This window comes from Saccostrea cucullata, unplaced genomic scaffold (assembly GCF_032062105.1).
Source record: "Saccostrea cucullata isolate Sc308-1 unplaced genomic scaffold, CSIRO_AGI_Scuc_v1 ctg312, whole genome shotgun sequence".
Taxonomy (NCBI): Eukaryota; Metazoa; Mollusca; class Bivalvia; order Ostreida; family Ostreidae; genus Saccostrea; species Saccostrea cuccullata.
Genome location: NW_026929887.1, coordinates 169,560 through 190,665, shown reverse-complemented (window position 1 = coordinate 190,665; position 21,106 = coordinate 169,560). Strand labels below are relative to the sequence as shown.

The 21,106-nt window shown below is 33.3% G+C and overlaps 2 protein-coding genes across 2 annotated transcripts; both read right to left on the bottom strand.

Annotated features, from left to right (window-relative positions):
- Nucleotides 1-370: 370 nt before the first annotated feature.
- On the bottom strand, nucleotides 371-4,394 carry LOC134282380 (uncharacterized). Its single transcript, XM_062764778.1, has 2 exons — nucleotides 3,060-4,394; nucleotides 371-729 (listed from the first exon to the last, which is right to left on the bottom strand). Exons 1-2 carry the CDS (start codon nucleotides 3,323-3,325, stop codon nucleotides 387-389), a joined length of 609 nt encoding a protein of 202 aa, XP_062620762.1. The 5' UTR covers nucleotides 3,326-4,394; the 3' UTR covers nucleotides 371-386.
- Nucleotides 4,395-10,961: 6,567 nt separating this feature from the next.
- On the bottom strand, nucleotides 10,962-20,563 carry LOC134282379 (uncharacterized). The gene is made up of 5 exons (XM_062764777.1): nucleotides 19,904-20,563; nucleotides 13,209-13,617; nucleotides 12,819-13,028; nucleotides 12,484-12,646; nucleotides 10,962-12,061 (listed from the first exon to the last, which is right to left on the bottom strand). Exons 2-5 carry the CDS (start codon nucleotides 13,332-13,334, stop codon nucleotides 11,787-11,789), a joined length of 774 nt encoding a protein of 257 aa, XP_062620761.1. The 5' UTR covers nucleotides 13,335-13,617; nucleotides 19,904-20,563; the 3' UTR covers nucleotides 10,962-11,786.
- Nucleotides 20,564-21,106: the final 543 nt, after the last annotated feature.

Genomic DNA, 21,106 nt, shown 5'->3' with positions numbered 1-21,106 from the left:
TAAAAAATGGGGACGATCGGTTTTGCTGGTGAAAATGATGACCTGCCATGGGTTAACATGAGTTGCCGGTGAATAGTCAGTTTTGCGGGTGTGACTCACCGAATGCGGGTCACTTGGCACATCTGAGAAGGTCTATGCTCATCTGTAGTGTCCGTTCCAAAAATGATAAATATTTTCCAAATAATACCTGTGCTTGCATGTATCCACAGGAGTGTATTCATCAGTGCATAGTGGGACATAGAAATCAGCAGTTAATAAATGATCTGTCAATTCTGTATCGTGACATCACAGTTGGGCAGAAAATATACTTTGGATACAAGATTTTTAAAGACTGTGTGTTCTCGATTTCTTACAGGAAACATCTGTTCTGTATTTTCACTGGATCTTTAAGCATCATCTTTCAAATAGATACAGTATTTGTTACACATTTCCGACAATTCACACAAAGCTTTCTTGATGGAATACCACAGAGGCCCATTAAGAAATGTACTCTCTAAAGCTAACTCTAATTTGGCTACATGAGACTGCAAGGCAGGATATCTGATATCTTCTTTCTTGTGCTTGTGTCTAGCTTGGTTATTGAAACCTGCGAGATGTTCAAATATGAGAGGGAGATTACAGTGTCTTTCTTCCATTCTGTGTGAGAAGGGATCTATATACCATAAACAGTCTGTGAGGGTGTGTATTAATGTTGTACCTGATTCCAGAGATGAATGTGTAAGGGATGACCTTGCATGCGAAATTTAGTATTAATGATTGGACTTATTTAAGGGTAGCTGAGGATTAAGATTGAAATTGAAGTATTTCAGCTTTCAACCGAACCAATTTGTCCTCAGGAAGCCTAACTTCGAACTTCATCGAGTCTAACTCTAGTCCTAGGAAAGTTAGGGTTGTAGTTGGATACACAGTTTTTTCTGCTTTGATGGGTAGTCCAATATCTCTTGCAAGGGTGTAAAAGGCTATAAGGGCGCTGTAGCATTTTGACGATTTGGCTGGACCAATGAAAAGAAAATCATCGAGAATGTGAACACAATGACAGACTGCAAATTTGTTTTCTAAAATCCATTGCAGAGCGGAACTGAATTGTTCGAAGAGGTTGCAGGAATAACTGAGACCAAATTGGAGGGTTTTGTCGAAATAAAACTTGTCATCTACTTTAAACCCCAACAGTTCGAAATCGTTTGGGTGAATAGGGACCTGTTTATAGGCATTTTCTATGTTTGTTTTTGCCAGCAGGCACCCTCTTCCCAATTGTTTTATTATGGCAATTGCTGTATCAATAGACTGATATTGAACTGTGCAGAATTGTAGAGGGATATGGGAATTAATGGGGTCTCCGTCAGGGTAGGACAGATGGTGAATCAAACGAAATTCTCCAGGAAATTTTTTAGGAACTAGGCCTAATGGAGATACCTGGATGTTTGGAAAAGGTGGTGTTGAAAATGGGCCACCTACTCGTCCAGCTTGAACCTCTTGGTCAATTCTTTGATGTAGTATATGTTCTTTACCCCGAATAGATGAAAGATTTCTTGAGAGTCTAAAGGTACGGTTGCCTGTAAATGGTATACTAAATCCTGAACCAAAAGTGAAGCCATCAATTAAAAATGTTTGCAAATACTTGGGAAATTCTGAGACTTTTATTGTGGAAACCGCTCTTGCGTTATTGTTTGGCTGGGTAGGTTGCTGTGGATTTTGAGGCATCTTTGTTATTTTGTAGGGTTGGACCGAAACGTCAGGATTTGTGGCATTGTTTGCGGGGATGCTTTCCTGCACAATATTGGCAGACGTGAGGGTGGGGACATGAGTTGCCATCCTTGCAGGACCACACCACCCCTGATGGTGGCGACGTGATCTCTTGTAACAACGAAGGAGTTGTTTGCTGACTGCCGGTCCTTCTTTGTGATCCCTCATGGTAGTCTTTCATATATTGCTTAAAGGTGTCCTCAATGGTTGGAAGCATCCGTTGCATACATTCCTTAATCATGTTTTCCATTTGAGGAATTGGCGCTGTTATTTGTGGTGTCACGTCCAGAGGTACTGGTGGTGGTGTCGCGTCCAGAGAGGGTGCTGTAGTTGGGGATGGTCCCGCTGTTGAGGATTTTGCATGTCTCCTCCTTTTGGGTTGGGTTGCCATGATCCTGTGGGGTCTGCCGTTATAAAACATACTTAAGTCTGAGAATGCTTTCAAGTCTGAGAATTTTCTCAAATCCAAAATTCTCAGACTCATAATAAAGTTGAGAAAAATAAAATTTCGTCCACTTTCGTCTGCCGTGTAGGAAGGGCATCCTTATTGAGGTCCTTTCTGGATACTGTCACTCCCATCGACTCCATGATCCTGTACTTGGCAGGGTACGCATCCTCAGCGAAGTGAACGGAGCACAACGTGGACGTCTTCGAGGGACCCTTCCAATCTCGTCTGTACTGCTGCACAAACTGTGTCCATCTTCGCAAAATGGCAGGCCTGTCAAAGGGAAAGTAGTGTAGGCTAATTCCCTCCATCTTTGTGTTGCTGCAGCCGCCCGCGACACATCGTCTCCCTCTGGAATCTGCTCTGGGGACGGGGGTCTCCGACATCCTCAGTTTACACGAAAATGTCACAAAAATCCGATGAAAAAAAATCTAAAGACTAATTTTACACAAACTAAACACTACATACTACGATCGCTATGCAACAAAAGTCCACAAAAGTTACTAGAAATATATATAAAGCTCCAAAAATGTCCTTGAAAATTTACTATTTCCTTTGTTTTCAAAATGGCCGGTCCATGTAGTGAAGTCACACTGTTGCATTGTGGGTGCCAAGGGCCAAAACCGCGCGATTCACAAAGTCGCTCAGGTGTGAATTTGGGTTTTCCAATAACTCCGTTAATCGTGCATCGATTTCGATGCGGTTTTTTTTGTTGGTTTTATTTCGCCGCGTTCTAAAACATATAAAAGAATTGTCACGCATTTCCATTACCCTTTAAACTCTGTTTTATTCTTAAATTCTCAGCTGAGTAATTCTCAAAACTTGAGTTGAGAATTTTTTTGAGAATTCTCAAAGTTTTATGATGGCAGACCCTGCTTTCTGAATCATACACAGAATCTTATTGAACAGCACTCTCGTATTGTTTGAGATCTTTGTATCTTCTGAGTATGGTTTGGTTAAGATCATTTTCCTGTGTGCCATCATGAGATCATCAAAAGCACTTTGTGCCTTACCTTGACTTGATTCTGAATTTTGTCTGTCATCACTCTTAACTCCATCTGAATTTTCCACAAGATTAAATCTGACATATCTTCCATACAAATTAACAGTTTCGTTGATGCCAACCGACAATATCATTCTGTGAAAAGAATCAAGATCAAGACATTTGATATTCCAATCGATGCTTCAAATGCATAACTTGTGTACTTTGATGGAAAAGTCCACCATCCTGGTCCAATGTGACCGTCTCAAATAGCATTAAATAAATTTCCAAGAGATATAAATCGGTGCTGTAATTTCCAATTATACTCCAAGGCATCAGAATATTGGCTCCACAAGTAATCTGACACGATAACAGTGCCATGACTCTCCGTCACCGCACCAAAGCATGTTTATTAAATCTAAGTCTATTTTGAGCGGTGTCCTATAATAAGTTAATGGTTTGTATTTCAAAACACTTTCATGATAGAGATCTAGACGTTCTAAATTTAAAATCTGTCATGACAAAGTAACGATTTCTGAAATACTCTGATAAATTTTACCAAAAAAATTTATATGTGGTGGGTTTAACTTTAATGCGGTGGGGCCTGAGAACCAATCTTTTTTTTTTTTTTGGCCGCAGATAAAAAATAATTTCTACCGTGTAAAAAAAGATATAAAATCGTCTAGTAAAATTAAATTAAAACACAATTTAAAACATTTGTTCATATGAAACTTTTTTGTTGAAATGGTGCAGTATGGCTACAAATTTATTTGCGTTCATTAAAATTCAAATGAGATTTTCAGAGCTGAAATCCCACTTCCTGATTTGTAGCTTCGTTTCCCTGAGGCTGACCGTCAATCTGACTCTGACTGGCCACATTGATGATGGCCCCCGTTGGTGTGTGACTGTCGGCGATGTCCTGTTGCATGTCATCGCCATGTGGTCGACGGGTCCCCAGTGACATCTCGCCCTGTCTTGTATTTATGCTCTCTCACTTCCGTTTTCTTCCCGTACCCCTGGATGGCGTTTTGAAACTTCTGGCATATTCTTTCCTTCCTCTTGTAGCTGTACGAGTGGCATCTTCTCAGATTGAACCTCGGATGGCAGCTGCTAATTGTGAAAGTTTTGTTGTGCAAGTCCTTGAGATTTTTTTAACAACGGAAATGAAAGTTGTTTGATTGTATTATCTTGAAGAATTAAAAAGTTATTACATTTCTTAAAAATGGATTATTTCTTGATATAAACATGATTCACTTGCTTCACTTTAAATTTACTATAACCTAGAAAAAAAATGAATTTAAGAACAATTTTTAATACATGTATAGCTATCTGTTGGTCAAAGTTTATATACTGTCAGATAATGAACATGATGAAAGAAAAGTAATATCTATTTTTAAAAATTCAAACTCAAATGTACTTACATAAAATTTATGAAAAAAAAAACAAGTCCATAGAAATTATCCATATGAACACAAATTTCTGAACACAATTCACTTTCTCAACATTCTCATGATTTGTTTTGAACTGCTTTTGAAGTGCACTGGAACGTTACACTGCTGACACCCAAATTTTGTGACTCCTTTCTTCTGTCCCTACGGCCCAGAAAGCGAACACTCGCAACACACCTTTGTTCATTCTCTGGAGGAAAAATTTTTGCACTCACAGTTCTGATCTATCATTCAGGAGTCCATCACAACTATTTCTGCACAAGTCCATCACCATTATATATGATAGTCCCTTTTCCTGATTTCCCTACCTACCCGTATACACCTGGAACTTGCTCAAATAACCAGTGTCGCTTTCTGCCATTGCCCAGACTTTCAGTCCCCATTTTATAGATTTAGCAGGTAGGTACCGGCGAAAGGATAATCTTCCTTTAAACTTTATCATTGATTCATCAATGGTTACATTTCCATGTGGAATATAAATTTCACCAGATTTCCTGTCCAAGAATTCCAAGAACCATCGAACTTTCCACAGTTTGTGTGGAATCTGTGGTTGGTCATCATTATTTTGGATGTGTAAATATCTCCATATTTGGTGAAATCTATCCCTTGACATTATCCTGTTTATATAAAACTCAAACAATGTTACATTTTCTAAGTTTATTATATACAAAACACATATTGGATCATGGGGACTGACAACCGACTTAACAATGTGTTAGCAAAACTGATCTATCTCCAGGACAGTGGCAAAGTGTACATGGTAACACATAAGAAGCAAACAAGTAATAAGAATGCATGACTGTTGAAACATTTTTAAAGAATTTGTAATATTTGTACACCAAAACAATAAGGCATTCATCATTTTCTTTGATTTTTTTCTGGGAAGGGGTTGTGTAGTTGGGGATTAGCAACATGTTTAGATCTGGCGAAACCATGTCTACTCCAGAAATATTCACTGCAGGAGTCCCAGCGTTCGTTGACATGGCTGTTTGAAGACTGTACTTAGCTTCGCTGTTTTTGTTGGACTGCGTTAATGATGTGATAGCCTGTTGACATAACTGAAGAGTACTCCGAATGACGGATTCTGACATCGCAGATACTGTGGAAACTGTTGTTGTTGGAAGCGTCGAGCTGGGAAGAAGTGAGGTAATAGCAGAACTTCTACCGCTTGGAACTCCTTGTTCTGGATAAACTTTGATGTTTGAAGTGCTTGTACCCTCGATTGTACTAGGCCTTGCAGAAGGTGTAGGTGCAGAAAATGACACAGGGTTTCGCATGTGAGAAATATCACGATTATTGGTAGTTTGAATTACATTGGTAATGTTAGATAATTGATTCCCTTGATTGCGATCGACATCTGCAGCTGCTTGCTGACCCTGAACGGATAGAACATTGTCTACATAAATCCTTTTGAGAATGCTGTGACTAAAATTCACATTAATGTTTATTCCATTATCTGACAGCCTTTTCTTCAGTTCGGTGACTGTCCAGTTACTGGGATTATCACTATTTGACATGGTTATGTTTGTTTGTTTGCTTGTTCGCTGAACCATAGACATAACTTCTAGGTCAATAGTTAAAGTTCAATAAGTCACAAAATAAAACGTGAAAACATAAAATCGTTTCACAGGAAAACAGAACCGATGTCAATATAACTGAAAAATCATGATCTAGCAGTAATTCTTAAATGCAAGGATGGTAGTTGATTAAAATTGTATCAAGTTTCCAAAATGGGTACGAATGCTAAGATGGTGAAACTGAAAACGAGGCTGGGTTATAAATAACTACAGATGAGGCCCAGATAAGGCATATCTCAATAACACAGAATACCCAAAGGCATTGACATGATTTAAATATATACAACAAAATAAATATGATGAAAATTATTTATTTATATAAAAATAAAATTATAATAATAATCTTTCATTAAATGAAGTACAGAATAGCGATTTATTTTTTCGCCAATAATCTGTTTTTTCTGGGAGACACAGTATGCCCATCGCAAAACACAGTCCCAGAAATGCCCTCATTTCGTTTGACTCCACTGGAGTCCATTTTGCTGGAAATGGGGGAGGGTTTTTTTTCACGTTTCTGGTGAGTGTAAATGTTTGTTTCATTTACTTTGTCATTGAGTTCATTTGTCCAAAATAGTTCAATGTATTGACCTGCCGATGCCTCTTCAGGGTGTTCTACAAAGGCCCCACCGAAGTTTTTGTACCAATTCTGCATCAGGGGTTCGAAATTTACCTTCATTCACTTAATATTCTGAAAGCCAAGAAATTCTTCATCATCATCACTATCCTCACAACAAAAAGATTAAAAAAACGAACATCAACGTCTCCCTGATTAACTTCACGATCAACATTACCAACTAAAACATCCCCTAAAACATATCCTCATCTTCTACGTCATATTCTGCCTCAATATTGCTACCATCGCTCAAATCTTCACCTCGCTCCGCCAATTTGAAATCTTGTTCGCATCAGAAGCACCATTTTTCTTTGTTTTAACCAGGTTTTCCCCTCATAAATAAGTAATACTATCTAGTTTCACTTTTATATGCACATGATCAAGGTCTTTTCCCACTTTTTCTTAGTCTGTAAAATGTTTTAAACATCTGGGCATTTCAATTGCATTTAAAGACCAAGTTTGATGCAGGTATGTAAACTACTACTGTAGTGGTAGCTCGCAAGGTGAGAGTAGAACGACCACAGTCGTATATTGCGAGGAATGGGTTAAACGGTTACATCAGTCCAAGACCCCTTGTGATTTTCTGGGTCAGTGGTCTGTTTTGTTGCAGCGCTTAGGATGGTATATTCCACTACTTTTTCAAATAATTCCTTTGTAAAAAACATTTGAAAAAACTCTGGCTTTGCATGAAGCATTCAAAACATGGATTGGGACCAACACGCTCACGAAATGGATGAATATCCCTTCTGTTTTATGTCTTCTCCCAGTCAACAAACTCGAGGGTCCTGTATGCATCCTCAGCTTCAAAGTCCAAATCCTCATCACTTTCGCCAGCTATATTTCAGAACTGCCTTTCAAGTGCAATTTGTTGTCGTCTTGGAAGGTTTACTAAGTCAAAATTTCCAACATCATCAAAGTTTTTGTCGCAAGAAAAGTCTGATTCTTCACTGTCGCTCACCATTTTGCTTTCTTCCAGAGTTCTTGAAATCTTTCGGTCCTGTCGGCAAGACCGATTTCATTACATTTTCATGATGAAGAACTAGTTTGAAGTTTTTATATAGGTCTATTCCAAAGTATCAGATTGCATAAATTGCATAAAATTTTGCATTTTTGGATGTACACATTTGTTCGTTAATTGTGTGATTTTGCCTAACTTAAAGACAACATTCATTGAGGTGAGCTCTGTAATCTCTGATTACCTATGTTTCACATTTTAGGTGGCCTTACTGAACAACTGGAGCTTGTATTTTCAGAGTCCTTTGAGAAACAGAAAAACAAACATAATCAAAAGATTCCAGAGCTCACCTCAAAAAGTGTATGCCTCCAAAAGGCTTGCTCTCCCTTTGAACATGTCTGCAGACATATTCTACTTGTTCAAACATCTTCCACGATAACATGGATATTTCATCAATCATTACACAGTCTACAGACTGTATAGGAGTTTTGACATCATGATAATTTACATCTCTCATAATTCGTTTAGTCAATTCCTCATTGGAGTACCGACCATCCCCAAGTCCAAAAAGTCCAAAAAATTTGTGAACTGTCATGCCTTGTATTAGAGATGCTGCCATCCCAATAACACCTACTTTTTTACCATTTTTTTTTTCATTGCAATGGCAATTTTTTCATAAGGCGACCATAATTTGATTTTTAGTTTTACGGATTTTTTTTCAAGAAAGGTCAAGTCGGAGGACGAAAAAAAAAAAAAAAAAAGACAAAAATCATTCTAGCAACGACCTTTTTCACATATAAAAAGTCACGTCACATTTCACTGTAGTATAAAACAAAACAATAAACAACTTACAAGATATGTTTTTTTAATATTAATACACATTACTTGTATAAATGTTGTTATTTATAAAAATGACAACTTTTAATTCAAACATTGTTTAATATGAGTACCATTTAATATTTGAAATTATATAAATTTAATTATGTTCTTCACTGTATAGTTTGCACATTCATTTGAATGTCATTTGAATAATATTCAGGGTAAATATCGAAGTTTAACTTGGCAATTAAAAGATTTAATAATATTCTGCAGACGGTCTGAGTTTCCAGCTTTTAACTGATTGATGAATGGATTTTTCTCATTATAAGGAGCAAGACAACTGTTTCCTGGATTTAATAAAGATCTGAAATTGAAGGAATTGGAAGTACCTGTTAGCCAAACTTAAAACTTTAAACATTTTTAAAAATTACATGCGTAATCTATTGAGAATGAATTAGATGGATTCTTAGATCCTGCATTCTTTTTTTCACTCTTAGTACATATGATATCAAAGCATTATTGTAGTCCTGTTCCAATTTGCTAATATTATATTTTGAAATTCAGAAACTTTATTACCCTGTTTAGCTACTTAAATTCAAAGAAGTCTTCTACAGGTACTGTCAAGTTGCTCTGCAGTTTCAAGGGCTTTTATATACTGGTGTTGATGTAGGATTTGCTAAGTCACTGACAGGTCCAGCACAATCTCTTGATTAAGCTAAATAGCTTTAAAAAGCTATGTAGCTTTATTAAGCTACTCAGAATAGCTTGATAAAGCTATTTGTATGTAGTTTTTTTACAAAAACATTTTTTGAAAGAAATAAACAAAAAGTCGCAAGTATTTGACTATTCATATATGTATTATTGACTACCAAAAATACAACCTAAATCATAGAAAATTCTTACATTGCTGCTGTTGAATACTTTAAGCAAAATAAGAATTTCCATTGTTTGGGTAACTGTGTGAGCAGTGAGGCATAGGTAAGTATGATTGCTTCTCATTGTGCTGAACAGTTACTAATCAATTATCCTGTTGGCCATAACTGGCCTCCTTTATAATTTCATTCAAGAAACAAGAAAACAATCTTGACGCAAGCGTCAAAGATATCAGGCCGCAAAACCTTTTAAGGACACTTTAAACAGATGGGAAATGTTTTTTTAGCCAACCAATGTACACGTATCTTTGTCTAATATCATATTTAAAATACAAATATTTTTTTTTTAAATATGTCTTATGGTGCAGATTACAATTTATATCATTTTATGTTAAATAATGGGTATATGAAATTACACATTTGAAAGCATGAAGAGTACAGAGGGACCTATTTCAAACACAAATTAATCTTGGATTATAAATTAGAAGAATGGATGCCTGCCTGTTCATATCTGACATACCAACCCTCAGGTTCACTCAAAATTATGGACCCGATGGACCATATAAAAAAAAATTCCATATTGGTGCAAACAATTAATATATTTAGCTTAGTCAGAACTTTGTTAGTTCATTATCCTTTTCCAAGATTGTCATCGATTTCCTTGTGGAAAGTCTACTTAAAATAATCCATAATCCAAAATCTTGGTGTTGATTCATTTTTGTTCAATTACTACAATTCATTGAAGTTGCAAATGGTAATTAAATTATACCGTATAATCCCTATTAACCACCCCTGTCCCTATAAGCGCCGCCTTAGGTATTTTTCAATTGTCAGGAAATAAGGGCCTCCTGTACAGTGAAGTGAAAATGAAACTTTTTATCCAATTTCTTGGTGGAAAATGATTCATTTAGCATAATTGGGGTGGATTATCTGCATTTAAAGTAAAGTTAAACATTATCCTTTTTGGATTTCATAAGGAATCAAACAAGACTAGTGAAATCATCATGTTTTAATATTTTAAAAAACTGTGGAATATAAATTCATATTTTATAATAAACATTAAAAAAGTTATGGACATTTCTGAATATTTAAACTGTAAAAAGGTTTAGTTCTCCTTGAAAGGAGTGCTCCATTTAGAAAACAATGAACATGGGTACAACTAAAAAAAAATAATACCGTTAACAATTATATGTGGTTTGGATTTCCATGAGAAAAAAGTATTTTGTGTACATTAAAAAAAGGTTTAATTACAATAATATATGGTTTGGATTTCCTTGATCACCACCCTTAAAAAAAATATATATGAATGGACTAGATTTCAGTTCTTTCAAAATGCTACTCCTCCTACAGTTTTGGTCTGATTTTTTTTTTAATAACATGCAATGTAATGCTAACAATTTAAGAAACATTATGACTAGAACATAATGAACACAATTTCTAAACTACAATATATATCATGCATGCAAGCATTAACAAAAACTTGTAATAGTTCTAGTAAAAAAAGGCTATTAATTAGTAAACAATGACTAGAGAACATTGCACATACACTATATGGTTATTTTTGTCCAATATATTTCGACTAGATTTAAATTCTTACAGGTTGACTGAATTTTAAAATTTGTCTCTATTTTTAAAAGCACTTTATGTGAACAAATGGGGAGTAAAGGACAAAAATAAACCTTTTCTACAGTATATTCTACGACTAATATCAAAAAGCCTATTACATGTTTGTCTAAACTACTTGCATTATGCAACAATTCAAAAAACGTCAAAATTAAGCATGCATATTTTTTTTTCTTTCAAAAATACATATGGTACTGTCAGTTAAAACTACAACCATCTAAAGTACATGTTACTGACTGTTTCTTAGCACAGTATAAGAAAACTAAAACATCATTTTCAGCCAAATGTATGTAAAAGCACATGACATATGACAACAAAAAAAGAAAAACAATTTCTTTGCATCATTTGACAACAGAGAAAAAAAATTCAATTGGCAAACTTCAAAATTAAACATGTATTTTTTTTCTTCAAAATTACATACTGTATTGTCAGTTATAACTACAACCATCTAAAATACATGTTACTGGCTGTTTCTAAGCACAGTATAAGAAAACCAAAACATCATTTTCAGCCAAATGTTTATAAAAAGACGTGTCATATGACACACAAAAAAAAAGAAAAACAATTTGCATCATTTGGCAACAGAGAAAAAAAAAATCAATTGCACCTTTAATGAAGATGTTGTCTCAAGGAACTTCTTCAAATCCTACAGTTCAATCATAATTAGACAAAAATAAAAATCCCCTCAGATAATCACTGTAATGTCACTTTAATGAGACACGTTGACAAAACTGTTGTTGCTGATTGCTGCCTTGAAACGGATGGGCAACTTTTCTATTATCGTAGAAATTATGTCCTCTTTGGTGTCAAAATCTGCACTTTCCTTAATAATTTTTTCTATAGTGTTCTGGAACAAAGTTACTATGTTATCTTTTTTCCCGTCTACTTCGTATAGAAACTGAACTTTGTACGATTTTGCAGACTTGTTGCTTTCTTTGCCACATAATGGGCACTTATTACCAGAAATCTTCTTTCTCCTGCAGGCTATATATATACAAAAAAAAGATTTTCATTAATCAGACAATTGAACACACATTATAATACTAGGGATCAAGTTTTTACTTACTGTATATTGTTATAAAATTTGTTAATGGTACTATCATTGAAATAGCTATTTAGAAAGCAATGTGTTTGAGTATAGTCATTTTAATACATAATGGATATGAACTTGTTTCTAAAAATTGTGTGTGTGAAGGGATACATTTCATATATTACACATTAAATAACAATATATCATGACACAATTCTTTGTGTATCAGTATGCATCTGTAATTGTAAACAAAGCATTATCAATTACAAAAACTCTTTCTTATGAAATACACAGCAGTGCTAATATGCCAGATATTAAGTTTTAAATAAATTTTGTAGAATACAATTAAAAATTGTTATAAAGAAATGATAATTACGTGGCATATCGCAGCACTGGTAGACATCACAGTCTGTGAAATCTGTCAATATGATGTCTTTGGTCTGCATTTCTTCTGGTAGTACATCAGAGAAGTCAGGATCTTCTATTCCCTTTTGCTTGTCTTCTTCGGTTATCTCAACTTGAAGAGAATCCCCAACCATCTGATAACAATTGGAATCAAAAACATAACAATTGGAATGAAAAATATAAATTTTTTTCAACATGGATTAAAAAAACAGTTTGGTATTATTAAAAATTTATACTCAGATGGTGTGTCACACCTTAAGTCTAAATTTCTTATAACTGAAAATGGACATAATAACAATTATATACCTCACAAACTGTACCAGGGCTTGATGTCAGCTGCGTTCTTTGGTTGTACTGCTTTTTATAGACAGCAGACACTTTGACAACATCTCCATGATTGAAATGCAGTTCTGCATTATTGGCAAACAAACATACTTTTGCTGTTGTTTTCTGGTCTTTGAGAATTAAAGACCTTACTGCCAAGGTCCCCTCCTGACGATAACGAAGTGGGGACACCTTAAAAAAAAGTAATTATTAAAATAGACTTCTCCGATTTATATTAACTTTGTACTGGTTTTTATTAACAGCCATTCCATTTATTAGTTTTACATTTGTCTGGAAAATTATACAAGTAAAATCTCATTAGAAAAAGTAATAAGAAGTATTTTTTTTCTCAAATATTATACTAAAACTTACCATGACAACCTTTCCTGTTATTGTGGACTTCTCAGGAGAATTTAAAGCACCCTTCAAATCTTGTTCTAATCCCCCAATTGGTCTCTCTTCTGGCAAAGATGGTGTTTTTTTTTTCAGTTTCTTCATTGACCTCCACAATACTGGTATACGCAATTACTGATGATGAGGTTGCCCAGTAAAGTTCTTCATCTTTCTTAACAATATTGGAGAACTTGAAAGATGTTCCCTCCTTAATCAGGTTGTATTTGGCTTTTTGGTATACTCTGATATGAGTGAAAGTTTCTCCACACAGTCCCACTACATTGAAATATACCATTTCCTTATTTGTTGTTTTATTTGTGTATGACTGCAGTGCCTTGCTCTTTTTAATAACTTTTAAGCACTTGGTAAATGTCTCAGATTGCTGTGCCTAAATCATGCAGAAAAAAAATGTGATTTACAATTATTATTTTTTCTTTAAATGCATTACTAAATATAGCACATCCTTTTTTATTAGCAACCATGGCTTACAATAATGACACAAACATTCTCATATGTAAATTTTTAAGCACTTTGTTAAATGATAATAATATTAAGCTCAAATTCATAGGAAATAGATATACTTGTAAATGATATATGTTGTAAATAATACTTAAAAAGAGGCAATTACAATATTCGTTTAATTTTAAACCTTGTTTTCTTTATTTACCTAAATATCGCTAAAAATAATGTTCATCAATAGAGTTACTTCCCCTTTTTGTGACGTTATAAGACACTTGACAGATCTTTGTATGATATTTGGGGTACTAGTATTGATCTCTTTGTTTGTAACCCCTCAATGAATAAAATTTAATGAGATTTACATAGAATCTTTAAATCATATTGTCACTGTGCACTTTCTATTTTAATATCAACAATGAGTGATGGGAAATGGTGACAAAAAATTAAACAGACCACAGAATGTCAGTCATATTGTTCCAGAGGCTGATAATAATGAATAATTATGAATTTTCACAAAAATATTATACATGACCTTTAAGCATATTATTTACATGCAATTCATTAACATATTGCAATTAAACAAAATTAAAATCTAAGGCAACGAGTTTTACATAATTGTTTTTTTAAAATATTACACATAAATCATTTCTGCCTTTTAATGATAGCTTTCAAACGCTCATTCTCGTCAATTACACATTCACTTGCTGCTAATTTTGTTAAATCTAAACTTATTAGGTACAATCCTGATAAACTACGAATCCGGCTTAAAGCAACATATGTCATACCTTTTTCAAACACGTGAGAACCTACATCAAGAACAGCACAATCTAAAGACATTCCTTGTACCTTATGAACAGTACAACCCCATGCTAATACTAATGGAAACTGTGTTCGAACTATTTGCCTTCCACTATAAGTAAACTCATGCTGAACAGGTTCTATTGGAATAGGATTATGCATTGACATGTTATGAACACAGTTTAATCTCCCCACTCTATAATCATCAAAAAGTACATATATTTTAGATGGTACAGATTGTTCATTATTTGACATTTCATGGTCTATATTAGTAACTGTGCCCATTGCACCATTTACTAGACCTCTTCCCGTCTGAATGTTTCTAATTAACATAACTCGAGCATTGACAGCAATCTGCAAAATATTACACAAGCCTCCAGCATCTCTATCATCTTTTGGAATTAAATGAGCTTCAACAGAATTTAATGCATTTTGGTCAGCTTGTGAAAAGTAATGTAAAGCAGGTATGGATAAAACATTTTCAACCATTTTTGCCAAGAGTCTGTTGTTGTGATTTTCAACTTGTCGTCTCAAAGGAAAAATGTGTAAAAATTTTTCTAATTCTTCACTTTCAATACACAATCTACTTTTTAAACACTCCATATCTTTTTCAGATGGTAAACCTAATCGAACTCTATTCAACAATGAGAAAAAAGTACAATTACCATTTTGTCTCATATTTTCTGATAAAAAAAATGGTTCAAATAAATGCCATAATAACACATTTTCAAATGCATATGTTCCCCTCACTGGTCTCAACTGAAAAAAATCTCCAACTGTTATTATGTTGAATCCCCCAAATGGTAAATTGTTGTCCTTGATTTCTGAGAGCCGTCTACTTATGAATGTTAACATGCTACTGCTTACCATGCTTATTTCATCTATTATTACTGTGTGAACATTAAGAAATTTTTTTCTTAATTGTTTCAAAGAGTGACCTGACAGACAATTATACTGCAAATATTTGCAAACCGGAATCTTTAACATAGAATGAATTGTTCCGCCATTAATATTGTTTGCAGCTGTACCAGTTGGTGCACAGACCAAAACAGGATTAGAATTAGAGACTTTTGAACAAAACAGCTGCAAATAAGCAACAATAACTTTTGTGAGAAATGTTTTTCCAACACCAGCACCACCGGATATGAACATATAAAAAGGAAATTCTTTATTTTGAAACTTAAGTTTCAAAAATTTTAACACTTTTGACTGAGATAGTGTTAATTTTTTAACCGAATTGTGAAATTCTTCAAGAGACATAGTACATGCAAGTGAATGCATATGCAAATCATCTTCAAAACTAATGTCATCAGACCTCTGTTCATCTGATTCATCATTCATACAAGAAAATGCTTCAAATATTTCATTTTGATCATATCTTGATGTCTGATCATTTTCAGAATTTGTTGACAAATTATTCAATTCTTCTTCTAAATTGATTCTTCTTAAAGTATTTTCAATTTGTTCAGTGAATGAAAAATGTGTAAAATCAATTGAATCATCCAGTAAACGATACTTGTTGATAAAAGACTCTTTAGCAGAGGAAAATGGATGCATTATTTCTTTGTCAGACCTGTGTGGAAGTAATAATACAAGTATACTATAGAAGTAATCTTCTGAATAACTTGGATGTGTTGGAGTTCTAATAACAAAGGGCTTTTTAACTTTTTTCATCCATATATCATATTTAGCAATATATATCCTTTCTAAACATTTTCGTTTTGGTTGTCCAAGATTAGTCTTTTCATACCAAGAACAAAATCTATACAGAGAGAGATTTTCCATATTGTGAGGACGATGTTGATAATAATCATGAAAAACATCTGTTGTCATGTATTAAGATAAACAAATCTTCTGCTTGTGTGTAAAAACATCTGTATGAATTTTCTGGTAAATCGTTTGAATTTCTTTTGTTTCACTTTTATTAAAGAATGAGTGCAAAATTTTAAATCTTCATTAAATCTATGTTTTATAGGAAGGTTTTTGGTATATTATATTACATGAAAGCATTAAATAATGTATTTTGAAGATCAAACAAATTCATATGCATACCAGTTTTCTTGTGTGTATCACAGAATATGTATTTTAACTTTAACTTATACATATCCAAAGGACAATTTGGCCAAGTTGCGCTTAATCTATTTTCATGCAAACTAGGGTCTTCCGGTCACTGAGCTTGATATAATAATCACCTTTCTCATGACCTTCTGCTGTTCTACGCTAACGCTTTCATTGAAAATTTCATTGTGTTTAAAACAGTGGGAGATTTTTGCCAAATTTTATTTTCAACAGCTTTTCATTAGATATGTTCATTGGAATACTATGGATTTGTTTCAAACATACATTTAATAATTGTGTAAATTAACATCTCTCTCTCTTCTCCATTTCAATTCGAGCATTTTTTAATTCATTCCACAACCATGGTTTAAATGTCTCCGCCTATTTGCGGATACCTTAGATTCGAAAGTGGTCCCGTTCAAATTTCCGGATTTAAGGCTTTACATGTTCTTTTCAATGTAATTATAGAAATATGTATGACAAAAAATTCTATTAATCATAGATTAATTTAGCGATATATTGTAATGTTAAGCTTAAAATGTAGCACTGCATACATAATATGCAGCACCTTCTGCATTGCATATCAGTTGAATGTCCATATTAGCTCTCCAGTGTCTTAAAACTACAGGATTAAAAGCATTTATCATAACATCATCTTTTTTTCGAAGAGTCACATAAAATTTTCCTTTGGTTTTCTTTGATAAATTTATATTTGAGAAAATTTTTGTTTCATTGCATTCTTTTTTTGGAAAATTGAAACGACATTTTGACTTGTAATTGTTTGAACAATAAGGGCTGTGATTATGAGTTTGCAATCGTTTCACTAAATCATACAATTCTGGATCTAAATATTGGTCAGGAACACCTGTAACAATTGTATCATTGATGTATTTTTTTAATTGCACAATAGATTCAGAATCAATATTATTTGGAATATTTTCAATCCAAAAAAACATGTGAATGTGAGGACTTCCACGATTTTGAAATTCAACACGAGCAAAATAATCTCGAACTTTTCCTAAAGGTTAAATGCCATTCAATAAAACATACTTCATTAAGGCATCAAATCTCTCAAAATGCATTGCTGTCATTAAGGGATCTTTTTTAACACCAAGAAAATTGCTTGTCTCAGATGCATTGTTCAGTAACAGATTGCGCAATTCTTTCCAGTGAATATCATCTGCAGATAAAGTCATAAATATTGTTGGAGGTCCTAAAGCCTTAAACATTGCAAGTAAATTATACAAATGATTCTTAAAGTAAGCAACAGTGCCTCGTATGTTTTTCATAAACATGTAAGAATTTTCCACTAAAGATGGATTTCTTTCAATATTTCGTATCTGTCCAGCAGTAGGCATTGCATTCTTTCTCATTCTCATCTTTATATTTATTTCTGATTTTAACAAACTTAAATCTAGAGAAACTGCTGTATGAAGTAGATATGTCATATTTTCCCGAAACTGCCAACTTTTGTGATACAATCTTTGCTTAAAATACATTGCTCTAGGAATTTTTATTGCTCTTGGAAAATTTAATCCATATTTACCATTTGGAAACAACCATGGATATGCCATTTCTTCTCCATTTTCAATTTCAAACACATGTACAGGATTCTCTGTAATACTCGGAATTTTAATAACAGAATCCTTACTTTGCATAAAATTTGAAACATTTGTAAATGGAATACAAGCATCCAAAGGAGTTACTGTACAATGTTCCATATTATCAAATTCAAAATTTGTGACATTTTCATTTGTATTATTATTTTTATCTCGGTTTAATTCATTGCTACAAATTTTGATCTCACTGTATAAAGCATTATTTTGTTTCAGCCAAATCAAAGCATCCTTTAATTTAGCCGGCCTGACCCTGTAATTTATATTTTCAACTGGTTCATATTTATCTTGATGTAAATAATGTACAGCCATTAGATCCATGTTTCTGTAGTCATGTGGCAATTGATTTGCAACCGTTTGTACATCTGATGGTAGATTTAATATTTATCCTTTCTCTGCAAATTGACCACCTAGAAGGACGATCACAGTCATGAAAATTTCTATAAAAACATATCATTTTTTTTCGATATTAGTAAGACAATTCAAAACATTGGGTATGGGTTCCATACAAAGATTATTATACTTGACTGAAATGCTGGGGATTTCTTGGTTAGCAATTCTATTATGACAGTATGAACAAAGTGATAAATTTTTCTTGAATGTTTCATCTGCAAGAGAGAGTGTCACATTTTTTTTTCAAAAAATGAATTTGATCCTCAAATAAAAATTTTTCACAGGATTCACAGGTAAAATTTGCTCGCTTTAGAATGTTTGCCTCATACTGCTTTTCATGAAGTTCATTATTTAAATAATTTTCACAATCATTTGAAGAAATTGTAACACATTCAGCTATCTCAATGCCATCAATAACTTCATTAAGATGTTCATCAATGATTTCTGGAATGCAATTGTTTGAAATGATTGGGCAATTTACTTGCAACTTAAAATCATCATGGACTTTCATTTTCTTTCTCTCTTTTTTCTTTCCAGTTTTATCATAATAATTATGGAAGTTATTTGCAATACCTCCTAATTCACAGGCAGATTTAGAGTTATGATCTTTATTTTTCTGGTCAAGACAAAAACTTGATGAACAACTCTGATCATTTGCCTTATTATCACTTAGAGATGAAAAATGATATGCTGTGTTTTCTTTCTTAGAAGAACATTCTAAAACATCTCCTGCATTCAACCAATAAGGAAAATGAATGGGTGTCAAACAAATTCTTTATCATAATACACTGTATTGATGTAAGTTAAGAATTCATTAACATCTGAAAATGACAGTAAAATACCAGATCCATTTTCATCTGGGAGACCATAACAATTCCTTTGATGTGAATCAAACAAATAAACAGAGCCTGTGACTGAGCTATAATAAACAGCGACAGTGACATCTTGGAAAGTGGCTAAATGATAAGATGACAACTGAATGCCTTCGTGAAATGCAGAATCAAACGTTGTTTGACCAAAGTCGTCTTGTGCAACATGAGAAACGGTACCGAAGTAGATGTCATAATGATACGTTATTTCACCCGATAAACCATTCCAAGTAGACAAATCGGAAGGCAAATCCCTATGAGATAAATAACCATTTACGTCACCTCTAGAGTGAATATGACGATACAAATCTGTCCCCTGTACAATTGTATCATTTAAATCCGCTGAAGTTATATTTTCAACATTTGGACTGTGCCTCATAAACATCAACAAAGCTATTAACGCAACAGCTGTACATTGTATTCCATTAAACGGCTGAAATTGTTGACAACCTTGATGAAAATTAGCAAAAATTGTACTTACCATTTTCACCGTCTCGCTTCGCTGTCTTCCGTCAAAGAGGCGGGAAAATTCCTTTGTTCTCTTTTCCACGTGTGTATAGTTTTTGAATTCCGATTCCGATCACATAAGGAAAAAGTAAATTTTTCTTTATGTAACATGCATGTTGAAAAATTAAACACAATGACGAAATAAATAAAATAAATAGATATAAAATAAATAACTTTTAAATAAATTGATAAAACAGATACATGATTTATTACTTAATCGGAAACAAATACCGTACAAGTTAATATCTTCGGTTGACCTGTGTATAGTTTTTGAATTCCGATCCCGATCACATATGGAAAAAGTAAATTTTTCTTTTTGAAAACATGCATGTTGAAAAATTAAACACAATGACGAAATCAATAAAATAAATAGATATAAAATAAATAACTTTTAAATAAATTAATAAACATATAAATGATTTATTACTTAATCGGAAACAAACACCGTACAAGTTAATATCTTCGGTTGACCTCATTTTAATGTTTACTCTCTGCGTAGTCTATTTATAGAATAGATAACCCTCGTTTATGCGGCATTAATATTGCGATTATTTTAGTATATAGAAGAACTTAAAACATGTTTAAATATTTTTTTAATAATGAAAAACAATAAAATATGTACATTTTAAAAGGAAAGAGAGTTGCACTTTGTTAGCTAAAGTTTAATAAATCATAGTCCGATTCCAATTCTCTAACACTCAAAAAATAGTCATTCCCATTATAAACAAATGCATAGCACATTTTGCATCATTTCCTGGTTCATCAAGCATTCTCAGAGTTTGTTTTAAAGGGTTCCTGAATGGAAAACAAAATTTTATCGGTACTTGCTGCTCCGTGACGTCCTTCGACGTCCTTTTTTTTGCTTTTTTTCATGAAGGCCATCTGCCTTTAAAGATTGAAATCTTTTAAACGAAGCGATGAATTACATTAAATTTTAGCATCTAAAGTAATTGAACAATTCTAAATTTAAACATTTCAAATTTATTTTGTTTAAGAGCCATTTATTAGAGGTATGACTCCAGACATTATCAAGTGTATAATTAGAAAATAGGTCAATTTTGACCCTGCTCCGTGACCCAATTTTTTTCTGTCTTAAATCTTTGATAATTTTGATAGTTTTCAAGATATTTTCCATTTTTTTTTGTCTCAAATTATTTAGATTTATTGTTAAAATAAG